The following is a 25,179-nucleotide window of genomic DNA, read 5'->3' on the forward strand; positions in this document are numbered from 1 at the left end:
GTACTACAGGTTCAGGGAGACTACCCTCTCCCAGGCTTAATCAGTAATCTTACTTCTATTAGCAGTCTTAAAAAAGATAATTTAAGAACTGAATCACTTGAACACTGTATCTGCTTAGTCAAAAAAGATTAACAAATAAAATTATTTTGACACATAATCTTTAAGCAACATAAAAATGTTTAAGGCTGGAAGTTTTATTTCACTTCAGTAGACATTAAACATGGCCTACTAAATTGGAAAACTAAGAAAAGGCATTAATTAGCATTTAATAAAAGCATGCTCTTTAGAAAAACTGTTTTTCAAGGAATTCTTCACAACTAAGAATTATATAAAAACTTAAAATCAAACAACTATACAAAAAAAAAAAAACACAAGAAAACCTTTGCAAATCCAGTATTTTAGAGATAACGCCAAATGTTTAAAGCAGCAGGTATCTATCTACACGTAAATAAAATAAGCAAGGCATGCAACAACTCCAGATAAGTTTAAGTTGTACTCGGGAAGTAAGGAAGCAATCAGGTAAAAAACCAACTTCCCACCTACCCAACAAACAAAAGAAATGAAAGAAAACACCTATTAACAAAACTTAAAAACGAGCTGGACTTAGCTTGCATTCCAGAATTGAGGCTACAGAATTATAACATAGGCAAAAATAAATATTAAATATGAATGCCAGGTCAAAATAATCTGCAATGAAACAAACCAAAACCCCATTAACATTCTAATAGATAACTTAAAAGTATCCGACCATTAAAAAAATAATAAAAGGTTACAGACCTCATAAGTGAGCTTCTAAGCTTCCCTTCCCTCCCTCCCGACCCCCCCACCCCCCGAACCCTTGCAGTGGAAGCACGGAACCCTAACCATTAGACCACCAGGCAATTCCCACTTTTAAGCTTTTAAGTGAATTTACTTAATATGGGTATATGTATGACATGCATTTTCGGGCTGGGCAATGACTGATTTTTTTTTTTTTTTTAAAGCAAGGGGTGGTAAAGCAATAGCCAAAAGTCACCTTAAAATATTTCCAAGAACTCTTTAAGGTTCTCTTCACCCTTAGATGGTTGAACTGTCTAAAGAAAACCAAACACAACAAGTTTCACTTAATAAGAATTAAAATCTCTGGCATAAAATATAAATTTTAATAAAATAGATCACTGCAGTACTTTGCCAGTATACGGTTACAGCAAGAAGTTACAACATTGACCTATAGATGTCTATGATAGGTTGATTTCAATTTATATATATATATATTTTTTTTTTTTTTTTTTTTTTTTGCGGTACGCGGGCCTCTCATTGTTGTGGCCTCTCCCGCTGCAGAACACAGGCTCCGGACGCGCAGGCTCAGCGGCCATGACTCACGGGCCCAGCCGCTCCGCGGCATGTGGGATCTTCCCGGACCGGGACACGAACCCGTGTCCCCTGCATCGGCAGGCGGACTCTCAACCACTGAGCCACCAGGGAAGCCCTCAATTTATATTTTTAATGGCTCATAATTACTGGCTTTAATTACTACCAAAATATTAGGATAGGTCTCAAGAACTACTCTTTAAATCATGTTCTACTAAAAACAAATGGTCAAAATTAATGTTCAGCTTTAGTTAACAGCATTGTACCAAGGCTAATTCTTAGTTTTGTAAATGTTCTACGGGTATGTAAGATTTTAACATATAGGGAAGATTAATGTAAGTATATAAAAAATTGTACTTTTTTTGCAACTCTTCCGTAAATCTAAAATTATCTCAAAAATAAGAGGCTAAAAAATAATAAAAGTTCAAATTCTTAGCACTTTTCTCCTTTATACTAGTAAACGGCCAGGCAAGAAAAATGGTATTTTATGTTTCCCATGTTGAGTCAGCTGTCAGATTAGTTGACTGTTTTGCTATAGTAATTACTATGAATGCTAAGAAAGATGAAGCATTTCTAGAGAAACAACTTAATAAAGTTAATAAGCATTTTTTGAGAGATGATATATATATACACACACACATATATATAAAAAGGTCAGTGCTTTGTAACTAACTCTTAGGTGAATAATACGCTTGCTTTAAATAGTTCACAGGCACATAACATATAAAGATACTGCTCAGGGGAAAAAACCTCAAGGAGGAATCATTGAAAACGGGTCTACCTAGGGCTTCCCTGGTGGCACAGTGGTTGAGTCCACATGCCGATGCAAGGGACACGAGTTCGTGCCCCCGCCCGGGAAGATCCCACATGCCACGGAGCGGCTAGGCCCATGAGCCATGGTCACTGAGCCTGCGCGTCCGGAGCCTGTGCTCCGCAACGGGAGAGGCCACAGCAGTGAGAGGCCTGCGTACCACACACACACACACACACACACACACACACACACACACACACACAAAGGGTCTACTAATCATTACCTCAAATCGAATCAATTATCAATCCTTTCCCCTAAACAATACACAAGGTTTCATGTCTCCAAATGAACACACGTTCCAAAATTATGAAAGATAACTTTAAAAAATTTAAATACAACCCCAAGTACTAGAAACATATACTCTATTTGAGTCCAATCTTCACTGCAAAAATTTCTTGCCATGGTATTTTAGTGTCATGAAGAGCTGGCTGCCAATTTTTGTCTTTATACATAACGCAGCTAAACCGTTTAAGAATTATATAACTACATCTAATAATTACCTGTTAAGGGTAGTAGACTGAGATATGCTACTAACTAAAATTGCACTTCTGCAAACTTTTCTGTATAAGAAGTCCATTAATACCAAGAAAAGAAAAACACTCAAGGAGCTTAAGAAAATAATCATTTTAATCTATATAAACATAATTCACACCCAAACGTATTAAGTTCTGCCAGAGTTTCGGCTTTCATAACACGTCTTAATATGTTTTCTTTGTGAGCTCTGCACTGCCTCAAAAAGTAACTATCCTTTAATGACTTCAATTAGCATAAACAATCTAATTCTGTGATACCTATATTTAATCAAATACAATATATAATCATATTGTATCACCTAGAATTGTCAAGCTGTTCATGAAAGCCTTAAAAAAAAAAAACCTCCAAAAGAATAAGCTATTTTGTTTATTTAACATGTAATAACTGTCATAAAGCAAAGCTTAAATATTTACTTTTCTGATACCCTGATGTATTTCCATAAGCCTTTTAGTCAACAACTTTACAAACACTTTTCCAGCAGGGAGGCCAGATCTTTGTAACTAATTAAAGATTCTAAGAGGGTGTAGGTACAATTAGGTACAATTCAGTCATAACACCAAAGACCTTATAAATAGTCAGGAAAAAGATGTTTAACATTATTGCTTAGTCTGATAAAATGGTGAATTTTAACCAAATTGATACCTTTATACTCTTATTTATAATGTTTCCTATACTCTTAAATCATACTGCTTAGCCAGTTATATAGGTACTGATGCAATTTTTAATCCAATTAGTTGTAAATGAATTGAAGTTTGTTAATCAACGCATATATTCCCCGTTACTACTTACTACACTACCTCAAGTTAATCCCCCCACAAAACGTAATTGCTGAGTGGAAAAAGCAATGCAGAGCTTCATCTCTTTCTTAAAGATTTTCAAGTATCATAGGAACACAAATTCATGAATAAACTAATTAAAAATTTGACATTCCATCTTGCTTTACTAATTACAGGATAAAAGAAAGAAATGTAAAAACAAATGCTTCTTTACATTTCTCTGATTAACATAATATACTACGAAATGCTGTAACTGTTGCGAGCTATTTTCTAGCTGCTTCAAGTATAAGACACAACTACAGTTCTATTAGTGAGGAGAAATGAATAATCAGTCTTAGGTAACTCAAAAGGGATACGGGAGGCACAAAAAGATAAACTGACTTTGGCTTGGACCTACTGTAGACCCTGAAATGCCAGATTCATCAACAACAACAACAAGAAAACAAGAGTACAGCAGCAAGCCACCACTTCACCACATATTAAGGATTCTGAAATAGTCAATAACTTTCTTTTCCTTCTCAACTCATTCTGTTGTATCTTCTTTTTGTTTTTCCTGGATTTTGGCTGCAGGCAGTTCAAGGCTTGCCCATTGCATAGGTTCAGCTTTTCTCATGGTAATTTCAATCTTCGTTGCAGTCATAGTTACATAACTTCGCTTTACATCAATCACCTGCAACATCAAAGAGAATTACAGTACACCTGGGTGCTTTTATTAGTTTTAGAGGCAAGTAGGTTGAAACAATAAACAAGATTTCATGTCTATGCCTATGCCTATTGCTAAGAGTCAAAATTCCAAGCTTCTAAGGCCATTTCTATCCCTAGTTTAAACTTTTTGGTAAGAAATAATGGTAAGTTATATATCTACTTTGCATCAGTGCTTACTAAAGTACTGTCTTTTATTATACAATGGTATTTTAAATATTAAGAAAAAATTCTGCTGGATTCATAATACTTACACCCCATAATTTCACATTTTGATGAAATTCCTTCTCTCCTTCAAATACAATGTGCACATTTAACTGAAAAAGAAAAAGTTGATTAATTGATCAAAACCAAAGTAAAGATTTATGATATAAAACACTGATTATAAAAATAAGAAGATACTGATAAAAATCATTTAAGCTATTTTAAGGAATTACCAATATTGTACTTTTTTTAATTTGGAAAAACCATTAACCATTTTTAAACCATTAAAAAAACAATACTGTACGTTTTTTATTTGAAAAAACCATTAATTACCAATACTATACTTTTTTAATTTGAAAAAACCAAGAAAAATTAACTTGGAGTTTCATATTGAGAATTAAGTTCCATTATTATTTGATACTCTAAGCTACTACAGTATCTCCATGCTTCAGAAATAACTACTATGCAGAAACTTTCACTTAAAATAGTTTCTGTGAAAGTAATTTCAAACTAATTTTCAAATGGGGAAAACTAAAAGATCTTAAAAACATCTCAAACAAGATCAATATTTTATAACACATTAACATCAAGAATAATGTGTAATTTTTACTCAAAGATATTTAGTGGGGCTTCCCTGGTGGCGCAGTGGTTGAGAGTCTGCCTGCCGATGCAGGGGACACGGGTTCGTGCCCCGGTCCGGGAAGATCCCACATGCCGCGGAGCGGCTGGGCCCGTGAGCCATGGCCACTGAGCCTGCGCTCCGCAGCGGGAGAGGCCACAGCAGTGAGAGGCCCGCGTACCGCAAAAAAAAAAAAAAAAAAAAAAAAGAAAGATATTTAGTGTACTTACCAATGTACTATTTGCTACTACTTGACTAAGTTCCGGAAGTGAATTTTTAGCATATACTGAAATGGTGACTTCACCCCCAGTCTGATGCCAGTCATGTCTACACGGAACAACCTTTTTCCCCTGTAATGTAAGAGAAACTTTATGAATTTACAAAGTGCCACATAATTAACCTCTTAAAAAGAGTAATTTGACCCATCTAAATTGAGAACAAAAATACCACACAAAACTGAGCCCTTAATGCTTTTAAGCACAACTTCTAAAGCTCCCATCAAGAAGTTAAACCAATAAAATAAAATACAAACAATCTTATAGTTTTATGATTTAAGAACACACTTTTGAAGACTGAAGTGAAAAACACATTTGCTTAGCAGGATAAACCAGACAACATCTTAACGTCATGCATAAGAACTTGCCATTTATTTTCTACAAATTGAAATTTGGGAAAAAGTAATTGATTAGTTATAACTATCTGTTGTTGTTATTGAATACTTTCCTCTCATAATAACATGTAAAAAAGGGTGAGAATTTGTGGAAGTAATCTTTTGATTACTGTTATGAAAATATTATGACCTATGAGTGACACACTGCTATAACAATAACTATCTGAAAGACAAGTTGTGATTCGTTCTGTAGCTGAGGGTAATTTAATGCAGGAAACTGCGAGACACTACTATTTTAAAAAGTAATATTTATATATTCGTACAATTACACTAACTGAATTTAAATTACTTATATGACTTACTTGTTTTGCCCTTAGCCACCTGGCTTAGACACCCAATACTTGATAACTACATGCATTAAAAAATAACAAAAAATGTGTTTCATCAAGTATCATACTATGAAAACTTTTGTGCATAAAACAACATTTTATTTTTTCAAACCAAAACTTTCAAACTTTTGAACCTTGGAGAAAATACAGGGAGATTTCACTTTTTACTAATAAAACATTCCCAGAAGTTTTGTGGTAGATAAATTATTATAACCTAATGGATAGATTTTTAATACCTAAACCCATGTGTTATTAAAAAGCAGAAACTATAAAATATGCAAATGTAGGCTAAATGAATTCCTAAAGTAATTTGAACATAAAGACACACATACTGAAAAGGTTCATTGTCTTGAGGTTATTAGTGCTGATACAGCACATAAAACTAATTTAAGATACATTAATAACAGCCAACAAACGTTTATTTAGCAAATAATTGCTTGCCTTCTTACAATTTAATGGGATTTTGGGGGATTATTTACACAGACACAAGTCTTTTTAAAATACTGTTAGGGAAGTAGGTACTGATGCTTTCTCTTCTCTTTTGATAAATTTCCTGGTAGCAAGCAGAGGCTTTCAAAACAATCCCAATAAAACAAGTGTGCAATCCTTCTCTTCGGCCACTAAGAGTATTTGTACATCTGTATATGGTTGAATGATGTTAAGTGGCCAAAAGAGAATCAGAAGTCTAAATGATTAATAACATCAAATGACCAGAAAAGTGATTTTTAAAAAACAAAAACTGGGAACAAGGTATGGAATTACAGAAAAACATGCTTCAATTTAGGCTAGCTTAACTATTTCACAAAAACCTACATATTTGCATCAACATACATAATGGATATTTTGATCAAAGAGCAGTGCTTTGAGAGAGCTTGACTCAGATTAACTTCAGTTTTTAGGCTCATCAAACTTTACTGTGTGACGGAGAGAAAAACTTGTTTTTTTAAATCTAAAGACAGAATAATCTCAAATCTCTTCAAAATGACTCAGATAAATACACTCCAATAAGCAATTTTTAAAATGCTACTTACAGCATCCTTTTTAGTCCACGTGTGTTTCCCTGTTGTACAGCCCTCTTGGGTTAAGAATGTATTAAAATCAGAAGTTTTTCTTCTACAACAGCTCCAATATTTCATCCTGTAAATTATTATAGAAAAACTTCAGCAATAAAATCTCACAAACAAGTTCAGAAGTGTTAAGTGATAAGTGACTTAACCAAAAAAGAAATAAGTGTGTAACTTTAGTATCTTACAAGTGTCTAAATTACTGAACAATTAAAACTGCCAGAAGACTATGAGAACCTACTGTACAGCACAGGGAACTCTACTCAGTGCTCTGTGGTGACCTAAACGGGAAGGAAATCCAAAAAAGAGGGGATAGATGTACACGTACAGCTGATTCACTTTGCTGTACAGTAGAAACTGGCACAACATTATAAAGCAACTACACAAAAGTTAAAAACAAAACAACACCCCCCGCCCCTCCCCCCCCAAAAAACCTTTAAAAACGACCAGAAGACTAAAGTTAAAACCAGAATGCCATTTAGTATAGCAGTTTTGGAGTTCCTGAGTGAAGATGCTTAAAACCATCACAAAATCCAAAATCAGCTTTTCACTGATAGTTTACACTCCAGTTTCCTCATGAAGCTACCATGAAGTGGTATGACCAAAGATAGAAAATGTTCGTATTTTAATAAACCAGGAAAGTGAGAACATGCAAACAACCTAAAAATAACTGTTTACACAACCTGTGATGGTCAAGCCCAAAGTAGGTGAAACCCACTATTATTTACTTGAGAAAAACCTAACACTGGAAGACAAAAATTACAGTAAAACTTTGGGTTTGAGTCCTGAAGGATATGGAAACAGAGTGGAAGATTTCAATACAGTGCTGCGTTTCTATAAACTACACCATAATATATTGAGAGGCTCTCAACTGAGAGCTGTGGAAAAGTATGGGTTTTCTCAGATGCCACAGTGTTGATGTCTTAGTGTCCCAGGGCCCAAAATTCCAAATGTCCTACAATGCACAGCACAGTCCTTCAAAGAAAAAAACAAAAAACAAAAAAACACCTGTTCAGCTCAAACAGAAAGTATCACACTGTAATAGAAGGGAATACAGAAAAAACATGAGGTTTGAATCACAACGGCCACTTCACTATAATTTTGTTTCAGTTTTCCCATGTGTAAAAAGAAGACAAAACCCACATTTCTAGGTTATTGTAAAAATTATATGACAATGTAAGTAAAATACCTAATATTGCTGCATGGCATTTAATGTTTGAAGGCATATTAACATTTCTAACATCTACCATAAAGTTTTAATTAGCCTGGTATAAGTTACCCTTCATGGAAAATAGGTACTCCAGAATGATATACACAGACTTCTTCTAGACTCTGTGGACCCTGATACGTCTAAAAGAGAAAAAGAGGCAAAAAAATTAGTTTCACATCTCAGTGTTACATTTCACATGTATTTGCAAGTACTGGTGACCTCTATGAACTATGAAAATGCCCAAGAGATAACAATTACCTAGAACATTCATAAATTCACCTCAGGCCATTCCAATAAGGAATGAAAAACGATTCCTTTTTGGATATGCTTAAGTTTCAGTTCCCTGTGAAAAAGGCAAATATAAAAGTAGGCAAAAGGATGTATTCAGATACTTTCAGACTTTTGCATATGAGGACACACCCAAACACATTCAGGTATGTTCTATAAATTTACAGAACAATATTGAAACCAAGAGATTAGTACTCTCATCAGAAATACAGTTATAGGATGATTTATGTGCATAGTAAACTCTGTGTGAACATTATGAATTAAAATGGAAAATCTAATAAGCAATTCTGGAAGTCCCAGATGATGATTTCTTTTTCCTACGAAGCGTAAAATGAGCTGCAGACCTATATATATATCCAGGGTTTGTCTGGAAGATCCGGGCCCCATTGCTGCTGTAGATGAAGGCTCTACAGATGAATTCACAAAAAGTTATGTTAATAAAACATAGATGCAGCCAATAGTATATTTTTTGTCTATTTTGGTATTTACAGCAACCACCCTACAGTTAGAGAAAATAGAATTCTGTACATTTACTTTTTGTAAATTCAAATTACGGGGTGTGTGTACCTCCTGAAGATATTCCATAGGCACACAAAGCTCAGTATGTTAGATTCTGAACTTACATCACTACTGCCCCCCAAACCTCCTACTCTTCTTCCCGTCTTATTTGATGGCACCATATCCACTCAGTCTCTCAAAGCAACAATTCTGTAAGTCCTCTTCAGTTTCTCTTTACCCTCTACCCACATGTAGTCTATCACAAAATCCTGTCAATCTGACTTAAAAATATCTATCAGTTTAATTTGCTAAACTTCCTCATGATCACTAGCAGATTTTAGGCAATGAAACTATGCTAAAAGATTCTAATTAATTTCTCTGCCTTCAATTTCTGGACTCTACTACCTAATTAAAACATGTATCACTCTCTTGTTTAAAGTCCTTTAATCACATCTACCTCACACCATATACAATAATCAGTTCCAGGTTATTTGCACATTTAAATGTGCCTCTATATATGAGAAAATACTCATGGTCCTAAAATAAACAGATATCTTAAATAGGATACAGAAAGCCCTAGTCATAAAGGAAAAGATGAACAAGTTGAATTTCATTAAAATTGAAGAGACTCTGTTTATCAAAAGCCATTAACGCCATTAAGACAGTGAAAAGGTATATAGCCTCTCAGACAAAGGACTTGTAGCTAAAACATATAAAGAATTCCTAAAATCATTAAGAAAATGTCAAGTTAATAGAAAAACAGATAAAAAAGATTTTGGACATGTCACAAAACAGGATATCCAAATGGCCATAAACATACAAAAAGGCAGTCAACATCATTATCAGGAAAGTGCAAACTAAAACCACAATGGGTGGCTTCCCTGGTGGCGCAGTGGTTGAGAGTCTGCCTGCCGATGCAGGGGACACGGGTTCGTGCCCCAGTCTGGGAAGATCCCACATGCCATGGAGCGGCTGGGTCCATGAGCCATGGCCGCCGGGCCTGCGCGTCCAGAGCCTGTGCTCCACAACGGGAGAGGCCGCAACAGTGAGAGGCGCGCGTACCGCAAAAACAAAAAACAAAAAAAACACAATGGGAACATTCCACATCCACCAGAATGGCTAAAATATAAAAGACTGATATTACAAAGTGTTACCAAGGTGTAGAACAAAAGGAACCAGCCTAATATATTGCTGGTAAGAGCGTAAATACAACCACTTTGTAAAACTATGTGCGAGTATGTTAAAGCTAAACATACATACATACATACACACACACACACACACACACACACACACACACACTCTGAACCAGCAACACCATTTCTAGTCATATACTTAAAAGAAATGTGTACATGTATCCTAAAAGTCATGCACAAAAATGTTCACAGTAACATTAATCAAAAAACTTCATAGGACAGTAGAAAGGATAAATTGATTGGTACATTCAAACAATGGCATGTTTTAAAGCAATGAAAATGAACAAATTACAGCTACATGAAACCAAGATAAGCAACATTTTATTAAGCAAAGGAGGACAGACACGAATACCTGTTCCATGATTCTATTTACAGTAAGTTCAGAAGTAGGCAAAACTAATCTATGTTGATAGAAAAAAGTTACCTTTGGGAGAGGAAATAATGAATGAGAGGAAGCATAAGGAGGGCTCTGCTTTGTGAAAATCCCTTATGCTTATATAGAATTAACATATTTATATATATTTAATGTTATATTTCAATGAAAAAACTTAAAATTTCTTCAATGGCCAGCATGACCTAAAGTAAGGTTTTGAGCAGTATAAAAGCCTTTCAGGATCTAGACCCTACTTATCTCTTTTAATCTCAACTTTACATCAGCAAATTTTGTACCATTGTTACTATTTTTTGTTTTCTGTATATTACTGCTATCACCTCTGCTTGGGATATCCTTTCCCTTTTTGTCCATTTATAGAACTGCCATTCACTTCTCAAAGTTCATCTAGGATACCTTTGCTCTGATCTTCCTCCATTACCCTACCACTTGCACGATATCTCCCTCACCCCCAAGAATTAATCATTCTCTTTTATCTACTACTTCTACCTTATACACATGTGAATGCATTCATATTTCCATCTCTAAATGAGCAAGGTGATGTCAAATTTAACATGAAGGAAGACTGCAAACCTGCCCCCAACCCTAACTCCATTTTCTCCTTCTCAGTTAATGGTGCACAAATCACCTAGATCAGGGGTCCCCAATCCCCAGGACTCGGACTGGTAGCAGCCCGCGGCCTGTTAGGAACCGGGCCGCACAGCAGGAAGTGAGCAGAGCTTCACGTGCCGCTCCCCATCGCTCAATGTTACTGCTTGAACCATCGCCCCTGCCTCCACTCCGGTCCGTGGAAAAACGGTCTTCCACGAAACCAGTCCTGGGTGCCAAAAAGGTTGGGAACCGCTGACCTAGATGCTTCACTTCCAGTTTATTAGCAAGTCCTGCTAATACTTCCAAATATCATCCGTTCCACACGTGTTTGTCATGTGCCAGGCATTGTTCTAAGCACTCAAGACACAGCAAAGAGAAAACAAATAACATTCTTTCCTTTTAAACCTTAGTTCAAAAGGGGAAGGGAAGGGAAAGTTAGATGGGATAGAGCATAAGCAAAATAAATATGTAAAACAAGTAGTGTGTAATAAGGTGGTAAGTGCTGTGGAGAAAAAAGGAGAGTATGGAATGTTGGAGGGTGTGTAATATTATATAGAGTAGGCAGAAAGAAGCCTCACTGAGATGTCTGAATACATCCTACATTTAACCACTTCTCAAAAACATATCCTAATGCCTGGTCTCCAGAGTAGCACCCTAGCTGGTTTTCCTTCCCAATTCCACTCCTGCCCCATTAAATTTGCCACTTATCAGCCAAAGACATCGTTTTCAAAGCCCCTCCTTAAACAGACAATGGCTTCCTATTACACTTAGAATAAAGCCCAAACCCCTCACTGTAGCTTATAAGGACGGACCTCCATAATCTTGCCTGCCTCTCATACTCCCTACTTTCGCACGCTTATCAAGCCCCCACTGACCTTTCTCATGATTTCTCGAGTAGCCAAGCTCTAATGCCTCTACACATACTACTCCCACATCTACTCCACGGTTTACATAACTCATCTGCTACATTATTCAGAATTCTGATTTAGTGTCACCATATCAGAAAGGACTTCCCTGACAAGTGCACTTAAATACTTTTACTCTATCTCCTTGTCTGCTTAATTTTCTTCAAGTCTACCTAAATTCACAGCATTTAAAAACTTGTTATCCTTCCCCCAAAATTAGAATATCAGCTCCATAAGAACAGAGATTTTGCTTTATTTAATACTATATTCCCAGCCCCTAAAACAATGTCTGGCACATAGTAAGTGTTCAGTAAATGCTGACTGAATTAGAACTATTTATTCCCATGATCTATTAGACACGGTGCTCCTTAGGGACAGTCTCTTATCCATGTTAATAGCCCTGCTCCATGGAATAGTGCCCAACACATAAAAGACACCCAAATGTTTGTCTAATTAAGTCAATTACTCTCTTTTCTCAAAATTAAAAATTTACTTCCATGACACAAATTTTACAGTATTTACCTTTGAACACCCTCCATTTTTACATGAGGTTCCAATCTTAATTTCATCACTGTCTTCTTCTACAACAAAAAAACCAAAATAGAAACATTAAAATAGAAGTTTACTGTAGTGCTATTCTTAAAAAGTAAACTACTCCATAACATAAGTATTTAATAAAATAATCTAAATACAAAAAAACCTGATTTTTAAAATGATTTTAGATAACTAAGTTTTCTGTGTGACCTTTCATGTAATGCACTTAAAAGCTAATAAGAAACCAACTATCATGAGTAAGTCTTGCCTATATCCCCAAACTGATATACGACATGACACATTTCTATTCTACAATGCAAGACTATATCCAATAACTTAACCTTATGTAAAAGAGAAATCATGAAAGGGTTACTTTTTTCCCCAGATACCAGGTGTAGGTCAGAGAATACTGAATATATTTTATATCACGCACAATGAAACATTTACAACTATCAAAAAATTTTAACTCACTGTTAAAAAGTAATGAGTAATAGAAGAAAAAATTTTTAATTAACAGGTTCTCAGTTTTATTAAAGACAAAATGGAATAATCCACATATTCATTTTGTGGTTTTACCAGCATTCAGGAAACCAAAATCAAAAATAAGTTCTTTACTACAACATACTCCTTCTTTTTTTTTAATTGGGGTATAATTGCTTTACAATATTGTGTTAGTTTCCGTTGTACAATGAAGAGAACCAGCTGTATGTATACATATATCCCCTCCCTCTTGGACCTCCCTCCCGCCCCCCTCAATCCTATCTATCTAGGTCACCACAGAGCACCAAGCTGAGCTCCCTACGCTATACAGCAGGTTCCCACTAGCTATCTGTTTTACACATGGCAGTGGACATATGTCAATCCCAATCTCCCAATTCATCCCCCATCTCCGTCTGAGTCTACACGTCCATTCCCTACGTCTGCGTCTCTATTCCCACCCTGCAAATAGGTTCATCTGTACCTTTTTCTAGATTCCAAATATACGCGTTAATATACGACGTTTGTTTTTCTCTTTCTGACTTACTTCACTCTGTATGACAGTCTCTAGGTCCATCCACGTCTCTACAAATATACTACAATGTACAATGTACTACTTTTTCGCATTTACATACAGTAAACTACACTGCTCCTATCTCTTTTAGATAATTGGTTAATTGAACAGAAAAAATTACAAAATACAAAACAAAATCTTACCTTTCTTATTTTCTTCATTCCCCGATGATAGTTTAAGTTTATCAAGTGCTTGTTTTAGGGAGGCAGATATTTTTAATTCCAAATTTGTCATTGGTTCATCCGGGCTGGAGAATTTGGAAACTTTATTACCATTATTGATGTACCAAATATTTCTTTGTACTAAAAATATACTTAAGGCTCCACTTACAATACGCCAAATGCCTTGTCAATCAAGGTTTTCTCTTTAAAAAGTATTTTACAATAACTGCTATTAATACAGCTACATTTCTAAGTCTTAGCAGAAAAAGTTCTGATATTAAATATCAAATAATCATGCTATTGTCAACACATTAAATTATTAATCAGTAGGGCTAATGGGAAGGAAGTAAAGAGTAAGAATACAAATTTGTTAAGATGAGCAACTCCAAGGAAGGGACTGCGAAGTACCTTTACATTCCATGCCTAAGCAAAACACTGAGCATGTAATGGGCAATAAACAGGTACTAAGTGAATCCATATCCCTACTGGTAGAGATAGTTCACTTTATGTGGACACTAGTATATGCATCTATAAATTCAGATACGGTTATATCACAAGGCAGTTTTAGTAGGGTTAAAAAAATAGTAACAACAATGTCCCCTAACATTTCACAATGGTTTAGTGTTATATGTACAATCTGGTTAAGGCACTCAATAAGTATTAAGAATATTAATAAATGTAACAATAAAACTGAAAATCCTAGGTTATTCATTCTACATCCTTAATGAAAAACCTACTGATATAGGAGGCACTAACAAAGTACACAAAAACCTATATCCTCTGTCTCTACAATACTATCTAATGAATTTACGATAAAATATTTAATTTCTCTCACTTTCTCTTAAGTGAAATTAGTAGTCCATAATTTAAAAAAAAATTAACTCATCCTGTCAATTATAGTAGACTCCACTATAATATTTAATAATGAGCCATGCCAAAATTCTTGGCTTTTTCTGACATTTTTTTCCCTCTGGCAAATCAGCCTGTAAGGCATTTGATAAAATTTCTCATGATATGAATAAGCTGGATATAGAATAAAATCATCCTAAGTAGTTTGGTTAAAAAAACAAAATAAACATCAGAAAGTCTCGTTGGGTTCTTATCTTGGTCAGGTATAATTCAAGATGCTATAAATTTATTTACCTAAGATCAATAAAGAAAAAGCTGGGAAAATCATGAGTCTGCAGTGTGAATAAAAATATCAACAAAGGCCATGTTTGAGGCCAAAAACCATCGTTTTTTTAAGTCCTGTATTTTGGTTCTAAAACAATTCAATACTCACGTGCAATATGAAGAAGACCTGGTGTACCCAACATGCATGTGTGGGATTGTAAAACAGTCTCTAGTGGATCAGGAGGTGAGTATGAAGTACCTGTGTAATTCTACTGCAAAATGACTAAAAGCTATTTTAAAAGTACTTTAACAAATATGCCATGTAAATTGAATACATTAAAAATTGATCAGTAATGAGATTAACAGTTTTTAGGCAAACTGTTAAAAGATGAGTGACTAGGCTTGTTCTAAGTGGCAAAATATGGACAAATGAAAGAAACAGAATTTGACTCAATACAAGGAAAAGTTAAATACTGAGTTAATAACATTAAAATGAATTGCTTTAAAATAGAAGTAAATTCTTCTTCAATAGAATTATTTGAAAAGAAATTAAATATTTTTCTATCAAGAATGTTCTAGAAATTATTTAAGAAACAGTGGTAGATTGGAAAGGAAAGCCTCTAAGTTCTTTTTCAACTCAAACTGATTCCCTGACAAGGCCGATTCTTTTACAGAATTCCACTATGCCACCGTGAAAAAGATACACACCAAGGCACAAGAAAGATGTGTGGCTCCCCCGCCCTTAGCATAACTGAGTACACAGTGAACAAACCTGTACTGCAGTTCTACTGTGTATATGCTCTCAAGGGAATAGAAATGAAAGGTATTATCTAAGAGAAAACCAAGTGGTTCAAAAGTGGGTGAACTACACAGTAGCTGCAAATGATATTACGCAAAATCAGAAGAGGAAACACCAGGAACAAATGCTATTATTCAAGTGCGACAAAAGTATACAACTGTATAAAGTATACCTTGGCCTTTTTATTGCTTCTATTGGTTTAGGGGCTTGAATGATATGCTCCTGAAATTTGGGTTTCAATTCAGATAGTTCTTTCTTCTCAGTAGTCTTGACTTCAGGTTTGACTGGCTCGGGTGGCTTCTCACTATTATGCCTTCCTTTCGTACAGCCCTGTTGGTGAGAGGTATTCATTCACTGAGAGTTAGCCTATCACCTACTTCACATGCCATGACAGAAATACTACTGTTCAATTCTTTATTAATAAATTCAAGGGCATGTTTTCTTCACTTTTAACACACTAATTTTAAGAAACTAAAAATAGAACTCTAAACTTAATATATTTGTAAATGAGTTCTTACATGCGAATAATGCATTAAAAACAGGCCTTTAGGGCTTCCCTGGTGGCGCAGTGGTTGAGAGTCTGCCTGCCGATGCAGGGGACACGGGTTTGTGCCCCGGTCCGGGAAGATCCCACATGCCGCGGAGCGGCTGGGTCTGTGAGCCATGGCTGCTGGGCCTGCGCGTCCGGAGGCTGTGCTCCACAACGGAAGAGGCTACAGCAGTGAGAGGCCCACGTACCGCCAAAAAAAAAAACCAACAACAAAAAAAACCAGGCCTTTAAATTACACTTAATAAATATCTACTATACTTATTCTATAAAGGTGCAGCATAAACTTGTTTACAGAAAACAAATTCTGGAGATCTCACACAGAGAATTCTACAAGTTATTTATATAAAAGGGCCCCAATTTGAGTCTCAGTTCTCCTACTACCTACCTATATAACCTCGAGCAAGTTAGTTAATCTTTTTTTTTTGAAACCACCGGTTAAAACTTTATTTCTTTCTAAATCACAGAGAATAAGGCATAATCATTTTACAGAGAAATTAAGTTTAAATGTTTTACTTCTATTAACAACAAGGGTAGTTGATTTCAACAGATCTCAAATTCCAAAAGAGTTCATATAGAGAGAGAGACATACATGGCTCCAAAAACTTTATGATTTTTAAAATTATTTTTAATTACTTATTTTTTAATTGGAGTATAGTTGCTTTACAATATTGTATTAGTTTATACTGTACAGCAAAGTAAGTCAGCTATACATATACATATAATCCCTCTTTTTTGGATTTCCTTCTCATTTAGGTCACCACAGAGCACTGAATAGAGTTCCCTGTGATATACAGTAGGTTTTCATTAGTTATCTATTTTATACATAGTATCAATAGTGTATATATGTCAATCTCAATCTCCCAATTCATCCCATCCCCCCTCTTTCCCCCTTGGTAGCCATTCGTTTGTTCTCTATGTCTGTGTCTCTATTTCTGCTTTGTAAATAAAATCATCTATACCAATTTTTTGAGATTCCACATATATGCGTTAATATATGATATTTGTTTTTCTTACTTCACTCTGTATGACAGTCTCTAGGTCTATCCATGTCTCTACAAATGACCCAATTTTGTTCCTTTTTATGGCTGAGTAATATTCCATTGTATATATGTACCACATCTTCTTTATCCATTCCTCTGTTGATGGACATTTACGTTGCTTCCATGTCCTGGCTATTGTAAATAGTGCTGCAAGGAACACTGGGGTACATGTGTCTTTTTGAATTATGGCTTTCTAAAGTCAGTTTCCTCATCAGTAAAATGGAGGCAATGGCATTCAAATCTTTTTTGAGAGGATTAAATAAAACAATAGAATACTTCCCATATCTGGCAGGTGGTAAACATTCAATAAATGCTAGCTACCTTTTCTATATTCCATTGAGTTATACATACATTTTAACATCCCTGAAATCATAAGGTAAATCATATGTCATTTAATTAACAACTTTAGATTTCTTTCTTAAGGGTACACAAAATAACAGTGCATCTCTATGGTATCTTAGATATGATAAAAATTTCCTGTTCCTAACTGAAAATGCTTTAAATTGTTGCGTTCCTTCTTTTTGATGGTCTTTTAAGACTACTAACATCAAACAACAAGAACCTACTGTATAGCACAGGGAACTATATTTAATATCTTGTAATAACCTATAATGGAAAAGAATCTGAAAAAGAATAGGTATATATATAACCGAGTCACTCTGCTGTACATCTGAAACTAACACAACATTGTAAAATCAACTATACTTCAATAAAAAATAAATAAAAAGCTAGAGGAAAAATAGTAAGCTGTAAGAAAAAATTCTAGGCTGTAATTTTAATGTATATAAAGGAACAAAGTACACTAGAAATAAAAAAAAAAAAGGCTGCTATTAAAAATAAACCTAGGGCTTCCCTGGTGGCGCAGTAGTTGGGGGTCTGCCTGCTGATGCAGGGCACGCGGGTTCGTGCCCCGGTCTGGGAGGATCCCACATGGCGCAGAGCGGATGGGCCCGTGAGCCATGGCCGCTGAGCCTGCATGTCCGGAGCCTGTGCTCCTCAACGGGAGAGGCCACAACAGTGAGAGGCCTGCGTACCGCAAAAAGAAAACAAACAAAACCCTAAACTGACAAGTGGTTAATTAATATCTTGAAACTTTAATCTCAAAAACAGATAAATTCCTTATTTTAAATGCTATAGAAGGGAGGTGAGTAAAAGAAAGGTACTATGTGTGAGTTAACAGGGACTAGTCAATAGATGCCCAAAATCAGACTCCTCAACTCTGGACCTCCCCATAATATGTACTTTTTGGGAGATAATCTAGGGGAAAAGAAACCCATTAATACTTACTGCAATGCTTAAAAAATCAGAAAAATCAGTTGTTCTTCTCTTACAGCAAGACCAACCCTAAGAAACATAAGAGGGAAAAAAAAAAAAGAAAACTCTATTTGTATGAGAACCACAACCCACTAAAACACTCTATTTGGATTTATCTCCTTGAATCCCGAAGTAACCTGTATACACATAGTTTTATAATTTTTAAGTGTTATAAATAATTCACCTAATCAAGTGAAATGATTAGTTTTTGACTTAAAAAATGAATTAACCAATATTAAAAGTGGTTTGTGCTGTGACCCATCATGAAAGGAAGCACCTTGAAATATGGAAACAGAAATTGCTTGTTTTCAAGAATAGTGCTTGATTTTTAGAAGAAAAGCAATCTATAATTTCTAAAAACTATTTTAAAGGATCTAGGAAGTAAGTGAAGTACTTTACTTTAAAAATCCATTAAGTTAGAGATAATAATTATAATAATTCAGTTTCTAAACAAACTCAGCATAGTTGTTCCTCAACAATAAGCATTCTATTTTCAGAAAAACATTAATTCATGTAGTAGCTTAAGCACTGTTAGATCTTTCAAGGTTAAATGATCTTTTCAGCTAGAAGCATACAAATATAGAAACTGTAATGCTGTATGAGATTTCTGAACGAAGTATCAAGCAGCTAAACAATAAATGGTTTTAAGTTATCACCTATAATTCCAATGTAGTACAAAGAATAAGGAAATAAAAATGCACCAGTCTCAAAGCTTGGGATGTCTCAAATTCGGACTAAGAGTCAGCTTTGCACATATCCATCTGGGCCTCACTGTTTTTCTCAATGTATGCATGAAGAATTTGGTAGTGACTTTTTTCACAATATGCCCTTAAAGTTTTTTAAAAGGAAAATGTTAAATATTCTACAATTCATATTTTCCTTTATTCTGAAATTTAATTTTTTTACTCTGAACTGAAATATAGATCAAAAATTACTAGTTATTACAAAATTAAATATAAGGTTTAACTAATATAGATAATATTGTCACCAGTAAAGTTATTCTATATGAAAAAAGCTTTACTGTCTCAATTCTATATGAAGAATTAGGTATTCTGGGAATATTGGGATACATTCATGACATAGATTGTTCCCAACTGCCGATCTGAGATCTATGGTAGTCCTCAGTAAAATGTGAAAAGGTAATTAAAGTATGTAAGCATAAGGTTGCAAACTGTCTTTTCTTAAGGACTGCTCTTTTCCCTGAATATGCCTTTTCTAATTTAAATATTAAAATGGTTTTTTTTTTCTGTTAATGCAATGTTTAACTTCTCACTTGATTAAATAGAAAACTGACAACAGTAGACACCATACTGATTTATGTATTTTCCCTGAAATCTACTGGGCTGTGGAATTCAGTAGGCTTGGAAAATCTAAGTCTTCAAATGTTTATAGAGACAATAATAAACAGTAGAATCGGAGTAGAGAAACAAAAACACTTCAAAGTAAAATCAGTAAGTTTAATTAATCAGAGTAATTAACAGTTGGGTAGTAAAAAGAGGAGCAATGGATTAAATGACTAGAAAGTTAGTGACATCATTACTAGCAGCAGCAAACTTGAAAGGCAGGCTATTTTTGGAATGGGGTCACTTCAGAACTCGTCTGTGCTTGCCAATGACACAGATAAATGAAAATATGTTGCATAAGTCACTGGCATAGAGGTGACAAGAATAAATTAAGGACAAGAATGAATGAGCTGAATGAGAGAAAACAGGAAGCCAAATCTGAGAAGTGAAGTATGCCCATGATTAGGAGACAGGAGGAAAACATCATAGGAAAACAAAGTAAAACAAGAAAAGCAAACACAGAATAAATGGCAATTTAGGAAAGATAAAATCCCCTCAACCCCAGCAAAAATAAGTATTCCCACAGAACCACAGTTTCCATCCCCATAAAAGCTTGTAAAGAAGCTAAAAAGATGTAGGAAGAGTCAGATCATAATTTGCCCTACTGAACGTTTGTTCTGTTTTTCTCACTCAGAACTAACCATATTAACATAAACTTGCTATCTGCTTGTACCATTGTTTATATGTAGCTAACAGTTAAAAACCAGTAAGGTCCAACTGCTCCCTGAAAGGTAAAATTAGAAATTCAAAGGGCATCGATAATGTATAAACACATAGGACTGTTTATGTTCCTAAGAATACCTAAAACCATGGCAGCCACACTGCAACAGTTTCTTTTGAGATATACAAGGGAAAATGTACCACATTATCATCAATTTTAAAAGATCAATAAACCCAACACAAAAAAACCTGATCAAACAATATTCTATTATTTCTCTAAATCTACAGAACATCAAGGAAAACAGGTGGCATCTCTTTTCTGTACAGTATTACTCTAAACTTTCATGTCTGTCCCAAGAGTGGCACTGTTAAGTATTTATAATAATGTTCCCTAAAATTCAGAGCTGCTCTTATTAAACAGCACCTGCCTGATATATTGAAAGATTAAGAAGTGTTATGGCTTCTACAATTGCTTTCATTTTCCCTCAAAGTGAAGAAATGAGGGGCACTGAAAGTGAGAATTGGGATAAAAGTAACAATTTTATAACTGGAAAAGCCCTTAAGATCACCATCTACTGTCCTCTTTGCCTTTAGTGGAGCACTTGCTCAAAGCACCCCAAAATGGTCATTAAGAAAGCAGAGAGTCACAAGCTGAGGGAAAAAAAATGAGAAATTCAAGATTTAGTATTATACCTCTGAGTTTACTATACAAATGTGAAAAGACTGAAATGTATCAAGTTCCTACCTTTAATGCATCATGAAAGACTGGAACGCCTGGGTGGTATGTGCAAGCGTCTGGTCAAAAACAAAAGAAAAAAAAAACACTTTATAATGAAGAAAAATCATCATTTCCTTCAGTGTTAACATATAATCCTTTTTCCATATGCAGGTAATACTTTTCTTTTCCTTAAAAATTCAGTAATGCTCGAATTTGATGCATGACACACAGTGCTTAATATAACATTGTATTAAAATAGTAAAGGTTAAAATTCTAATTTGCGTAAGAAAGCTATAAATAAAAACACAAATAGTTCAAGTATAACAAATTATATTTTGTATTCCTCTAATCTTCGTTGTAAAATTTTTTAGTACCCGAACTTCAAGCTCTAAATTTTGACCATCATATTCGGTTTTTACAAAAATACTATCAAATTTAAATGTTCTTATGTGCATCGATCCATAAAGGTTGCCCAAGGGATTACCTAAAAAGATATTTTGGAAGAAAAGGTTCCAATTTTAAAAAACTGATACAATATCTAATTGTTAATTTAATTTTCCTACACAGGTGTCAATTCCTAGATATAAACCTCATTAAAAAGAAGTTTAAATTCTACAATCTATTTTCAGGCTTGTCAATGATTGTTAGTCTATTATTTCCCTACCCCTTCCCCATTATACCACCAAGTTTTATTTAACTCTTATGAAAATGGACTTATTATAGTCTGCAATATATAGAATTACATTTTAAAAAACAAAACAACAGATAATAGACACACTTATTCCCTAGCTAGATAGCACCATGAGCTCAGAAAAAGCAGGTCAGCTCCACACCTGTGCAATTTTCTTATAAGGCTACTTTGCTCAAACTTTCACGTCTGTTTAGCTCTCAATTGTCTACAACCTCTGACTCCTGGTGTCGCAAAATGATTAATTTCTGGTACTTTTCTCCCTATCGCTGTATTAAGTCAGTATGTTTTCCTTCGTTACTACCTAGAGACCATTCTAGCTAATGAAGCAAGAAAAGTGTCAGGTATTTTCATGGTACAGTAAGTAAGCCCAGTTTAGGAAGATGCTATTAATTAAGGGTAGTAGTGGGGCTGAGGGCTGAAAAAGGAGATTCAAAGTAAAAATGAATATGCAGAGGAATATGAAGTTGAGAGGGGAATCAAAGTAGAGAACAGGTAGAATATTTTCAAATATCAAATTTACATACAGTCAGAGGCATAAAACACATGTCTGACACAGTAAGAGGCATGATCATAATAATGGACAGTTCTGGCAGAATGGCAGCAGGAGTGAGTCAGGTCTTAACCATACAACTAGTATAAACAAAATTTGAAAATCACTGCTAAATAACAAGCAGATGGACATTTTCATCTTTAGTGTTTCTTTTCTTTTTAAATCAGGTTTGCCAGTTTTGCCCAAAGTAATATTATGGGCAAGAAGCTACAACACAGTAGCGATTAAGAGCCAAGGGCTTTTAACACTGAGTCCCACACTGGCTCAAATTCTGCCTCTGCCTCTTGCAACTGTTTCAGTTTCCTCACACGTGTGGATTGAATAAAATATTGTTTGTGAAGAGGTGTTTCTTCCAGAATAGCTGTTTTTAACATACGCAAATTACCATGTCTCTTTAAAACACTCATTTAACTTTTGTTTCAAATGAAAATGTCGTATCATCTTAGAAAGGAGTCTTCTTATTTTAGTCAATACACAAGGTCAAACCTCTCCCATCCTATAAAACTTTCTCCTAATCAAGTCCACAGTTTTCTATTAGCTCTTGTCCTTACTCCCTAGCCCCATTTTCCATCAACCAATTCACTTGGAGTATTTATTCTAAGTCTCTAATATAACCCCAATTTTGCTAAAGCGGATAAACTTTAAGCAACCTTAATGGAACTCTGCTGAATTTAATACGGTTGACGCTCAATGCTTGAGACTGTCTACTCCTCTGATTTTTCTGGCTTCCCCCATCTCTTTCCTGGGCACTGTACCATTTCACACACACAAAGCTGACTTCCAAAAAATTGGCTGTACCTCCCCTTAAAATTAGGTTGGTACATAACACCCTATAAATAAACATATTGTCCCATTCAACAAAGCATCAGTCTTCCCTTCAACATTAAAGTAAAATGTGTACAAACACTAAAGCAATTTACTTTTTACACAGGCTACCAACAGTAAAGGGCTTTGAAATCCCTCATTCCTCGATGTTTTCATCCACTTAAGTCTCACAATTTTCTACCTGAACTTCATATTAATATCATAAAAACGATTAAACTTATCTTTTTCCTCAGAATCCTACCAAAGATCTTATCATTTTAAATTATGTCCCCAATTCACCTGTGCACCAAGATAAACATTGAGACATCTCAAGAGGTGAAAAAGATTTTTTAAGTATCAATTTTAATCTTGTACACAATGAAGAACCATGTTGCTACCATGCTGAACTGTGCTTCTCTATTAAATGCGTATAACACTACACACTTCACAGAGTTGCTGTGAAGGTTAAATGAAATAACATAATAAAGTGATAGACCAATGTCTGGCATATAGAAAACATACAATAAATGCTAGTCGAATTGAGAAAGTGTTACAATGCTTACAATTTTCAAGGATTCAACTCACTTCTTTATTCCATTCACCTTTCAAAATTCAAATCCACTGGTCAGGTTCTATTCTTCACCTAGTCTAATCACTAACTTTCACCTTACATCCTTAACTCTACACCTGGGTGCTGTAGAGGACATTCAATCACTGTATCCTATAGACCGCATGGTACTAAATGGAAAGGCCACTGCAAAAATACCCAACAAACAGGGCTACAAAGTAAAGGATGAGGAATGTATCTCCCATTTGGGCGGATGTATCAAAACTTAACAGCGTAAAAATACAAAATAATTTTCTTAACCAAGAACGTTTTAAAGAGTAAGGTTAAAACAAGTGAGTAGGTCGAATGAATAAATCGACAGCAGGCTTTCAGACAAATAAACTTCTATACTAATAGAAAGAGGCCGAACTTAAACGCTAGGATAACCCGCCCGGGTTAACGCTAGGGTAAGACCTTCCAGGCAACGTCGGTCTGTCTCTGACACACGGACCCAGCAAATCAACCGCAAAGCGAGCCCAGAGCACCTGGTTAACTTCTGATTCCTTTAAAAGACGCTGTTGGGGGGGGGGGGCGAGGATAAACATGCTCTAAATTCCAGGCCAATTACAGAGTGAGCGGACGACTTAGGCAAACACGTGCGCCCGAGGGGCAGTGGGTCCGTGGGTCCGGAAGCTGCAGCGGGAGGGGTTCACACGTCGCTGCCTGAGCGCCCCCAGAGCGGTCCCGCGCCCTTGGGCGGTCAGGCGGGAGGGGAGGCCCGGGGGGGGGGGTGGCGCAGCGCGGTGCCGGCTTGCGCGGAGACCCGGGATGCCCTCCGGCCCAAGGGCGTCCACGGGAAGAGGTAGAAGGGTGGGAGGGCCGGCGGCGCGCTTTTCTTACCATCGGAATTGGTCTCGGGATCGAAGCGCTGGCCGCAGCCTCGGTTGTAGCACAGCAGGGCCATTTTCTCTTCCCACCGCTCCGGGTCAGGGCCAAACGCCCAGAACCGCCAGACACTGCCTTTACAACTCCCCTGTCGCAACCACCCGTCTGCAGACTGGGGCGGCTGCCGGCTTCCGGAAACGGCCAGTTCCGCTTCACGAACCTTCGCGAATTTTCCGGTCGCGCAGGCGCACAGGCGATGGGAAGAGGCGGAGGAAGCG

At 35.8% G+C, this 25,179-nt stretch overlaps 1 protein-coding gene across 3 annotated transcripts in view; it reads right to left on the minus strand.

The window, feature by feature from the left end:
* Positions 1-25,179, minus strand: part of CHORDC1 (cysteine and histidine rich domain containing 1) — a 42,888-nt gene extending 17,709 nt beyond the window's left edge. For 2 of the 3 annotated variants that reach the window (XR_016393881.1, XR_016393880.1), the window contains exons 1-12: positions 24,917-25,179; positions 21,452-21,501; positions 18,677-18,733; positions 15,972-16,129; positions 13,870-13,973; positions 12,664-12,722; positions 8,342-8,412; positions 7,030-7,135; positions 5,230-5,349; positions 4,431-4,493; positions 3,998-4,144; positions 1,016-1,073 (exon numbers count right to left, since the gene is read on the minus strand). Coding sequence is in view for 1 of the 3 variants with exons in the window: in XM_022561356.3 (XP_022417064.1) it covers positions 3,998-4,144; positions 4,431-4,493; positions 5,230-5,349; positions 7,030-7,135; positions 8,342-8,412; positions 12,664-12,722; positions 13,870-13,973; positions 15,972-16,129; positions 18,677-18,733; positions 21,452-21,501; positions 24,917-24,980 (999 nt within the window). In the remaining 2 variants the exon portion in view is untranslated. The remainder of the gene's footprint in view (positions 1-1,015; positions 1,074-3,997; positions 4,145-4,430; positions 4,494-5,229; positions 5,350-7,029; positions 7,136-8,341; positions 8,413-12,663; positions 12,723-13,869; positions 13,974-15,971; positions 16,130-18,676; positions 18,734-21,451; positions 21,502-24,916) is intronic. The other variant, XM_022561356.3, reaches the window with a different exon arrangement.

Source organism: Delphinapterus leucas, chromosome 7, assembly GCF_059928025.1.
Source record: "Delphinapterus leucas isolate spDelLeu-1000000601 "Yukka" chromosome 7, BTC_Dleu_Yukka2, whole genome shotgun sequence".
NCBI lineage: Eukaryota > Metazoa > Chordata > Mammalia > Artiodactyla > Monodontidae > Delphinapterus > Delphinapterus leucas.